General features: G+C 34.8%; 1 protein-coding gene across 1 annotated transcript; it reads right to left on the reverse strand.

The window, feature by feature from the left end:
- Window positions 1-4,810: 4,810 nt before the first annotated feature.
- Window positions 4,811-8,030, reverse strand: LOC149953196 (acetylcholinesterase-like). The gene is made up of 4 exons (XM_090169815.1): window positions 7,147-8,030; window positions 6,070-6,678; window positions 5,835-5,996; window positions 4,811-5,015 (listed from the first exon to the last, which is right to left on the reverse strand). The coding sequence occupies exons 1-4, from the start codon at window positions 7,866-7,868 to the stop codon at window positions 4,811-4,813; spliced, it is 1,698 nt and encodes a 565-aa protein (XP_090025941.1). The 5' UTR covers window positions 7,869-8,030.
- Between the last annotated feature and the right edge of the window lie 2,948 nt (window positions 8,031-10,978).

Raw genomic sequence — 10,978 nt, forward strand, 5'->3', positions numbered from 1 at the left:
TGTCACTCGTTCTTAGACAATTGATATAAGAATAATATTTAATTTATATTTCTTAGTTAATTAACCTTTTTTTAAGAAAATTTCGTTATAGAAAATCTGACTATTTAATATAATTTATTTATTATTGTTTTAAAACTATAGTCAGGGCCGTCTTTATACTTTTGCCGCCCAAAAATTTGCCACCCTTTTATACAAAATCGTAATTCTTTTCTGTGCAATATTGAAACAACAGCCACCATTGAGCGATTACCGCCCTGGGGCTATATTCCCATTCTAGCTTAATGCATAATTAGGCCCTATTTTTATCAAATAAAAACAATTTCGAGAAAAGAGAAGAAGCAATAATAAATGTTTCACTAAATAAATCAGCAAGTGAAACTATTTGTACGATTTGGCCCAACTTGTTTAAATGGAAAACGACGCCTTTAAAATTCAGTCAGTGGCGACTTCTAACAACGACAAGGGGAAACATTTCCACGCTATTCAGTTTCCACGCTATTCAGTTTCCACGTTATTCAGTTTCCACGTTATTCAGTTTCCACGCTATTCAGTTTCCACGTTATTCAGTTTCCACGTTATTCAGTTTCCACGCTATTCAGTTTCCACGTTATTCAGTTTCCACGCTATTCAGTTTCCACGTTATTCAGTTTCCACGTTATTCAGTTTCCACGTTATTCAGTTTCCACGCTATTCAGTTTCCACGTTATTCAGTTTCCACGCTATTCAGTTTCCACGCTATTCAGTTTCCACGTTATTCAGTTTCCACGCTATTCAGTTTCCACGTTATTCAGTTTCCACGTTATTCAGTTTCCACGGTATTCAGTTTCCACGTTATTCAGTTTCCACGTTATTCAGTTTCCACGTTATTCAGTTTCCACGTTATTCAAGTTGCTGTCATTTTCCACGTTATTCAGGATGCACGTTATTCAGTTTCCACGTTATTCAGCCTCCCCGCAAAGGCGATATTTGGAAAATCTTGGCCGTTCCATTTTAAGAATGTAAATAGGGGTTATAATTTCCCAATATAAAATTTAAAATTTGCCCCAAAATAAATGTGAGTCACGGCCAACTATGGCCAAGTGCTACCCCACTATAGCGAGTAATCAAAGTTGCCCGTACTTATGAACTATAATTTAATTTAATTTTAGCGGCCTTTCAACGCTGAATCACTTTCGTTATTCAGAACGCTCATCGTCACTAAATAGTTTCATTTCGGAATAGTTTGGCTTTTGAAGCGTTTGTTACAATTTAGAATAAGTTTGCCTCGCCAGTTTGTTAATATCATAAAGTAATAAATAAGTGTGACTTATGAAAAGTGTGTAGGGCCTGAAGTAATAATTGTTCTCAATAAATGAAAAAAAATATGTAAATCATAGCCAAAATTTAGGTTTTAAGATCTTAGTCAACGTCAATATCGTATTAGCGAACCATATAATATCCATACGTTTAAATTGCCGATTATAAAAACGTTAAGACTTATCAAATTGAATTTAACATAATTTATTCTGTCACTATTTCTAGCAAGATTGTATTCAGGGTAATATAGAATATGTAAACGCAACTAGAGCCTCTGAGTTCATATCGTACCGGATTGTAACAATATATTTTATATGGGATGCAAAATTTAGGTTGAAGTCCACTAACAAATGAGACTACCCGAGGTGGTTATCTCCGATTTGGTTCAAACTCGGGTGGTAAGTAGACCTTCGTGTAACTTGAAAATCCCTAAAAGGGTGGACAATAATGTGCTTTCGTTTTGCCATGGCAACCGAAAATGTTTTTCACAACTTAAAAACTGATTACTCGTATTTACCCAATATATGTATATTTACTAATATTTACCAAAATTGACGTATATTGGTCCAAATGTACCAGATTTAGCCATGATCTGAATTATGTATCTAATTGATGAACCTTTTTTAATTTTTTGAAAAATATTGTTAGGGGGGACCCTTAAAATCTTCGATTTTTCCATGTTAATTTTCATAGAGAAAATCAGTTTTTAAGTTGCGAAAAACATTTTTGGTTGCCATGGCAAAACGAAAGCCCATTCTTGTCCACCCTTTTAGGGATTTTCAAGTTACATGAACGTCTACTTACCACCCGAGTTTGAACCAAATCGGAGATAACCACCTCGGGTAGTCTCCATGTAAGTATAGTATAAGTTGTCTAATTATAGTAATTATAAATGATTTTCTTGTGACATTATGGTTGCAATATTTATAATTTTAGCTTCTTTTGCCATTAATAGACGGTAAAATAAATGGGGGTGGAATTTTAAACCGTCATTTCCACTTAAAAACTGGACACTAGCCAGGAAGGGAACACCGGATTGGTTGGTATTCTAGTATGCGCAGAGAGCAATTTTTAACTGTCGCTGAGTAACAAATATCTAAATCGTGATTCTTCGTAGAGCACGTGGCGCCATCTAAGTAAACTGACCGTTATATTTCGGGAATAAAAGCTAGACAAAATGGTTGTTTAACTGTAAATTTACCTATAACTTGAATTCTTTAAATTAAAATACAAATTGTTAACTGAGATCAATCGTAATAGACGTGAAAAACGGTTGAAATGATTTCAGTGACAATTAAAGTCGCGAAGCGGGGAGGCTGGCAGCCATGCTGTCACGAAAAATTTCCCCTTTTTTCGTACCCCCAAATTCAAAAACCCTTCAGAGCCTGGGAAGCCGAACGTGGAATTTATTTTACCGTCTATAGATGGCACCACGCTCTCCACTAAAGTCGTTTTTCCGAAGAATCGGATAGATTAATTGCCGTATCTTTACCATAAAGCAGGTGGCCAAATGATTGAGCCAACAGTTTAAAATAAAAAATTGCATCACGAAAAATCGTTTTTTTTTTATAGAATTCAACATTTTAAAAAAATCTTAACGACCTACCCCTAGATGGGGCCATTGACGGTCAAAGCGGTTGTCACAGTTTTAATTGTTACACTTTGATTTATTTTAACAAATCTAATAAAAATTCAGAAATAAATGCAAAATTAAAAATTAAATTTATTTATGTTTACCGAGATGATGTGTGTTAATAGTTTTTGCCGTAACAAGTTGCCAATTATATATGCTGCATACTTATAAACTACCGTGAAACAGTGTTGCCGGTCACTTTTTATTTAAAATGGCGGCGTGAAAAGAAATTCTATGGATTCCGGAATTATTATTATTTTAACCATTTGTACGTATCGGTTTGGACCAAAAATACAAGTCTATTTATTAATTAATTAGTTTAAACATATTCCCAATTTAAAGTAACCACTGTATAACTCGGAACAATATTTATTAAAGTTAATGAACACCACCTATGGACTATAATGCATTTAAATTACGTGAAAAGGTAAAAAAGTCTTTAATTAAAAGGGGCAAAAAAAGCTAAACACTAACAAATTTAAAGTAATGATAAAACTTACGAAATACTCGAAACAATAGGTCTTCGATAATAAAATTACATCGCGAAACTCGGACCAAATATATCTTCAATTCAAAAACAAATTAAAATATAATTTAAATATCCAGAATTTAATATATTCGCTATCATCAATTACTAGCGAAATAACTATTTTATTTATTGTCGCTGAAATCGAAACTTGTTTGAAAATATGTTTTCATATCGTTTTGGATTTTTGCCACTAAATACCACTTACGTTAAACTGGTATATGTAATTTACTGTATGTGAATCGAGCGGTAATTACTTTGATTATCATGATTGCTATGATGCTATCAAGCTTTAAAATTTAGAACCTGTTACCTCTAAAAACCTTACATAGTCTAATAATTTCAAACATTTTTCAATTTAACAAGAAAAGCCTAAGTTTTTATCTCTAAATTAAAATAGTTTATTAGTATCAAAATACATAAAAATCTAAATTGTGCAGATGTAAAAATACGCCCTTTAAATTTTTTAAAAGTAGAACCATGAGTTAATAACATTTCGTCTAAAGTATGGCACTTTTTATTCTTTCCTAACAAATGTCTAGACTCAACAGCGTCGCCTTCTAGCGTCTGTTCGATAGGGGGTGAAATTTTAATTATTGACGTCACTCAGTACAAACGTTGCCCAAAATGAGAGATAATTTTGGAAAAATACTATATACATTTGATAAACGTTTATAAAATAATTATAAAATGAAATTTGTGGTGGGAATTTGAGTAGGAATTCTCAAGATGTCTTTGTTCAAATAAAAATCGCTTGACACTTTAACAATCAAAATAGATTTTGAATTTAAAAAACGATTATTATTTGGCATCAATTATGTCCTTCTAACTGATAAGTTCTCATCCGGACGCTGTTTTATGTTTGTGAACAATCCATCATTGATTACAAGACCTGGTACTTCGAAATTTCCCTATCAATTCACAAAAAAAATTAACGTTTATTTTACTTATGGGGAAAACCCTTCCCATTTTCGAAGTTTTTAAAAATTCCGCCATTTTTAAAAACTAGCCTTAAACGTCGATAGTGACATCTAAGCAGTTTTTATTAAAATAAATTTTAAAATTTAAATTTAGTAATAATAAACCGAATTAAAATTAAAATTATAATTATAATTATGATTTAAAAAAATTTGGTTTCAAACGACAAAGTATTGTAAATTAAAGTATAACATTTTACAGCCATTAGATGGCGCAAATGTCGATAGCGATATATCATTATTTTGTTGAAACCCGTTTAAAATTTAAATTTGAAATTTATTTAAAAATAAAGGGAAATTAAATTAAATTCTAATATTAAAAATTTTAATTAAAAAAGATAAAAGTATTGTAAACTAAAGTTACACGTTTTATACCCGCTAGATGTCGCCAATAGCTCGAGAAAACTTACTTTCCATGGCATCTAAAAGCGGTTTTGTTTTGGTCCAAAAGAAGCAAGCTTTTTCCCTCAATGCCAAACCAACTGCAGTGGCGTTTGGTGCCAAAACTAAATACTCTTTACGACGACTGGTGTACTTGGGCCATTCCACTTCTTCGCGCGCTGTTCTTCCTAGGTTAGGGTTACTGAAATGATTCAGATATATCATGAATTAGTAATTAAATAAAATAAAAACTGTTATTATCATCATAATAACCATATATGTAAACATAAGTATATTACATATTTCTAAAGATAATCAGATTAAAATTTTTAGCCGTGGTGCGGCGTACACATCCGCGATTTGGCGGGAAATTCTCGCCCCTTGGAAACTACATGTAGCGTTTCATTTTACCTCTCTCTTAAAGGCCTAGGTTTTCTTCTGCCTGTCCCCCTTTAAATTAGGCCAACATTTTCAGCGGTTGGCCTACCACCAGGGTATTTGTGCTCCACTAAGTTAATTTAAAGGGGGACAGGCAGAAAAAACCTATGCCTTTAAGAAATATATTATAAACTTCTGATATAAATTAATCAAAAGACAATACGCGAATGCTTTTGGTTAACACTTTACAGCCAATTTCGAGAAACACTTTTTCTGGGACTGAATGCGTAAAGTTGGTAGTGGTGTAGGTCCGGACAGCTTAGGGCTGGCGGAAATAATTCAGTGTATTTATGCCATGGAGGAGGAAAAGATTGGCAGGTGATACGGTTCATGGTCAACTCTAGGGTGCTCAAGGTTAGTAGGCGGTTACCAGGAATTCCATTAAATGATCAATGACTTAAGTTTGAGGAAAACCAGAGAAAAAATATTTGCGGTGTTTCACTATCAGTAATAAGATCAACAAGTTCGCTTAATTCTTTAAGGAATAATAAAAAATGTACTCAATGTTTAAACAAAAACCAGTATTTGATTAACTACAACGTATACTTGTCATTTTTAAAGGTCATTTAAATTTTGAACGTACCCCGTGCGGGCGAAGTTTGCCCATAACCTCATGATCCTTCGGCTGAATTCTTCTTCGGATTTGCTGTAAGCCCAATCCTTCTCCAAGGGCAGTCCGAAAACATAGGGAACCTCTTCTCCGTGTACTGTGCCGGACCAAGAAGGCCAATCACTGTTTGAAGACCTTCGAAGAGACAGTTACATTTATCAGTATTCATTTGATTTAAATCTAGTTGCTACTCTTCCGCTGAAGTTACCTGTGTGTGAAGAAGTACTTGTAAACTTTGGGCGCCACTTTGGAGGCGTAATGGGCGACATCGTTGAGGGGACACGTGAAGAGATAGTCGGATACGGTTTCTATGGCCCCCTTTGAGATTTCCTTCGAGTTGAACTCCTTGGTGGTGTCTACGTACAGTAGCCTAATTACTTCCTCAGCGGCGTGACCCAAGTTCAATAACTTTCCTAGTTGTCTCAAATCTTCTTCTCGAACGCTGATTCTTTCGTTGAACCTGAAGGCGAAGGGTAAAAGGGCAATAAGGAAGATGGACCCTTCGTTTTTGTTGGAGCCAATCAGAAGCTCCTGAGTGTTGATAAGTTTGGACTTCATCATTTCCAACGGGTTGTCCATGATCATGCGTTTGTCCTTGACTGGTTTGAAGGTGTAGATGTTGTCAAAATCCGCCTGCGGCTCGCTCAGGATGATTTCCTCGGCGTCCTTTTGGCGCGCGCATTCGATGGCTTCCAAGATCTTGCTTGGACTACCGGGACAACCCAGTCCTCGAAGCAAAGTCCACGAGTGGTTCTTCATTTCTTCTTGCGTTGCGAAAGCGTAGTCGGAGTGAGGGGCTCCGCTTTCAACTATAGCTCTGTAACGGATATAGATTCAAATATTTAATGCTACCTTCAAGCATTCAACAGGCTGAAACTGGAGGCTGTTATCAGACACAATACATTATGCTATTCGTGTGTATAGAAGCTAGGAGCAGCAAACACAGCACCCCACACAAAGAGAACGCAACCCGTAAAAAGTCGTGCATTTTCTTGCGTACAGTTTTCATTGGTTAGACACTTCAGCGCCAGCTGCAGTCGGAAGCGGAAAATTCGGAAATTGTCTTCCCCCTTTCCGTAAAACGTTCAGTGTAAAGGCTCGTCCAAAGAAATTTGTACACACCACTGCGTTAGCGTGTTTAAAGGCTAGCTGCGTTCTCCTTGTGTTTGTTGCTCCTAGATAGAAGCATATGGCCTTTATTTTCCAAAACAAGTATTTGTTGTAACAAAAAGGAAATTAGCGTCCAGATTTTGGCATAAAAATAATCAATTAACAATGATAGAACCTTTTATAAAGACCTTTACTCAGCGGCGACAGAAGATGGTACACGACACTAGCTCCACCGGCGCTTTGTCCGAAAATAGTGACCAAATCGGGATCGCCCCCGAAATAGCCTATATTATCTCGCACCCACTGTAGAGCCATGACCTGGTCTAACAATCCCACGTTACCGGGAACTTCCGGATGATCCAAAAACATGAAGCCCAACGAGGCCACCCTGTAGTTCATAGCCACGACCACAACATCTTCTTCGGCCACCAAATTTCTCGGATCGAAGACGCTGTAGGCCACAGTCCCTCTGGAAAACCCTCCCCCAAAGATCCACACCAAGACCGCCATAGTTTTGCTGGGTTTAACACTCGGCGTCCATACATTCAACTTCAGACAGTCTTCGCTCATAGCGGTTTCCGGTAAGTAGACTTTCAGAGCTGGGACGTGCCTTGACAGAGGAATCAACTTCTGGTAACACGTTTCCGGTTGCGAGGTGGCGTTGAGGACACCCGTCCAGGAAGAAGCCGCTACAGGTGGTCGAAAACGTAATTTCCGAACCGGCGCTTGGGCGAATGGTATTCCGAGGAAGGCGTCTACCCGTTTGCCCGAACTCGCGTTAATGGTAGTTCCGCGAACTTGACCCGTTTTGGTTCCCGCTAACGGACCATCCATAAGCGGAAGCGTTAAACAAGTCGCGACCATTGCTAAAATATGGAACGATGTGTAGATTGACATGTCGATTACCTTCTGGAAGGCTTTTCTTTGATTATTGATCGAGAGTTTCCTTGATTATACTCGTTGATGCAGCCCTCGCGGTTAAAATCAGTTATTAGCGTTGAATTAACCTCAAACGGAGGAAGCACTGACCTCCTTGTAAAGTTATCTCGTTCAAGTCCTTCAATGGAAACATTTTCAAGGTGAAATATACGAAAGTATAATAATCAGCTAGGCTAATAGGCCTTTCCATAAAATATTTCTACGTACTTTCACTGGTTTTTTCTACGTCACACGCACCACCAATTTCGCTAAAACTTAACAAAAAGTTGGCTGTACTTTTGGCATTTCCCGGTAAGATTTCCCCAAACATTTTACACGGAGCTCGGGTTAGGCTTAGTGACTTCGGAGTTCAAACTGATTTTAATTTATTTTCGATACTAACTAAATTAATTATTATTGCAATAATCATATCAACTCTGTGAAAGTATTGTTAATATTTATTATCTAGTATTTTATGATAAACAACAATCTTTACCACACTACTGTGGCTGTCAATGAAATGTTAAGCGTTATGTCACAAGGCTATAAACATTAACTGTTAAACATCATCGAAACTGTGCTAAATTTTTGGTTATTTTTAATATTTAAAACCCCTCGTTTTATGATTAGTTAAGTAAACGAAATACTTTTATACTTTGATAAATTTGTTATATCAAATGTTTAATATCACTTGGATTAATTTTAATTAGCCGTGTTTTGTAAATACTTACACTCGGTAGCAGACGACATACCGAGCTCAAGAGTCGAGCGAGGGTAAAAACAAGGAGTAATATATATATAACGTTGATCTAAATCATCCTAGCAATAAAGTTTTCCTTTCCCCCTCTTACCGTAACGAACATTTCATAGAAAGGTCTATACCCCAGATAGTTAGCTACCTTTAATTATTTCCAGGTTATGCTGCGTAAGAGCGCGGTGTTACTATGCGAGCCGACAGCTCCCTACACTTACTATTACAGTTAACATCATCAAGTATTTATGAAAGGGTAAACCGAAGACCTCGGGAGAAAACCCCTTTAACCTGTGATGAGATAACTTGCAAACTCACAGCAGATTTAGTTTCACCCAGTGCCACATACAGGGATCGAACCCGGCTCCTCTCGCTGCGTGGTGAAAGTGCTAACCACTCCTCCACTAATAAAGATTACCATAGGGTAAATTTTCTCATAACCGGCAGCCACTAATCACCATTTCGTATCTTAATGACGTATAAAACCAATTGTTATTAGGACTAATTAAATTGACCCCTCTGATTTGACAGTTAGTACTCTAGTTAGTCTGGTCAACGATGATACATTTTTAAGATATGTTGACTACAATTTAGTAAATTATAAGATAATTTTAAATTATTATTGCTTAAATTAAATCCTTTGACGGAAAATAACTTAAATTCTCAATCATTAGTAATAGCTAATAAGTTTAATATTCGCTGTTGATATTTTCCTAGACTATACGTTAAAATGCCATACCAAAAATTTAATTAATTCTTCTTACATTAATAATTAATTACTGAAGTTTAATAATTGTTAAGGAAGTAGTAAATAAATAAATCATTTTCTAAAATTAACGTTAACACCTTTCGAAAATGGACACCGTTAAGCATACTAGTAGAACATCAAAATAAGGAAAAATAATTTCTGCAACTATAAAACTGTCACATTCAAATATTCCTAATGATAATTGGTTTCCATATATGATTAAGTTTCAGTACTGAGAACAAATCTTTATGAAATGATGGGGTACTTACAGCTAGCGCTGATAATTATCATATACTTTGCAATACGTGATTAACAAAAATTTTAATTATTAAAGATAAAATTCATTGGCCTAGACATTTTCTTATTTTAATTATACATGCCAATTAATAATTTTATTTCTATCAATCTGGTATTTCAAAAATTTAACAGTTTCTTTAATGTACTAATTAAAAAAGCTAGTTTTAAAACTACATACCTCTTTATGATATTAGCCCAAAATGACTGTCTCAAACCATCTTTCCTGTCTATGCCTCTAACAGTCTCCGGATGAAGTTAGGCCTCTGGATGTTTTTTTAACCAATTATAACGTCCCCAAAAACAAGGAAAGTACCTCCAGAAATAATTTTTTTCAAGGTCTTACTGATTGAAAGGTAAATATATTGTTTCTACAGAGATACATTAATAATTACACCAGATTGTCGATGGTGTGTATTTTCAATCTTCTGTTGTGGTCAAGGTAACCGGAAAAACTATATTATATAGTTCTTTTTATAAAATAACCTTGGCCATCTTGTTGAAATGTGGCCTCCCCGCTTCAGCTGTGGATCCGTTTTCTCTCCCACTAAAGAGTTTATGAACTCATTCTTAGGGCAACATTTCAACAAGTTGGGCAAGCGTAAAGACATTTTATAAAATCAATTATTCAAATAGTAAATTCCAATTCAACCCAATGTAACAAAACAATGTTATTAAATTACATATCTTTAGAATCTTTAAATAAAATGATTATTATGGAAATAAAATGATTTACATTATTTGCGTTTAATTTTAAATCTCGTTGCGGGGATAATGTGGGAAAACTTTAATGTCACTTACGCATTTCCCATTGTTTTATCAATTTCATTCATTAGAAATTCTGTCAATAATTGACATTTTTCTCGATTTTCATTTTGAAATAAAATAATCAATAAAATAATCATTAAAATTTTCAATTTTTAAATGGTTATTTTTTTCTTTTGAATTATGCAAATTTCATTAATTTTTTGTGATATTTAATTTTTAATTAAATATTTATTTAATTTTAATATTTATTATAATAGTCAGTATTTCTGATGTTAATGTACTTGAATTTTGGTTTTAATCTTAATTTTTGAATCGTTATATCTTCTTACGTCGAACCGGTAGTTTGACTTAAGCCTTACATCAATTTATGTTTTGTAATTCACTAACGATCGAATTTGACACGAATTCATTCCACTAAATCATTTAATCCAAATTTATTTATAAAAATTATACATTATGTATCCTCGATTTAAGGTTAACTGTTGCAATGTGGAAAAAAACGTAAACAAAACTTGAAAATACTGGTTT

Source organism: Leiobunum rupestre, chromosome 3, assembly GCF_980474605.1.
Source record: "Leiobunum rupestre chromosome 3, qqLeiRupe1.1.hap1, whole genome shotgun sequence".
NCBI lineage: Eukaryota > Metazoa > Arthropoda > Arachnida > Opiliones > Sclerosomatidae > Leiobunum > Leiobunum rupestre.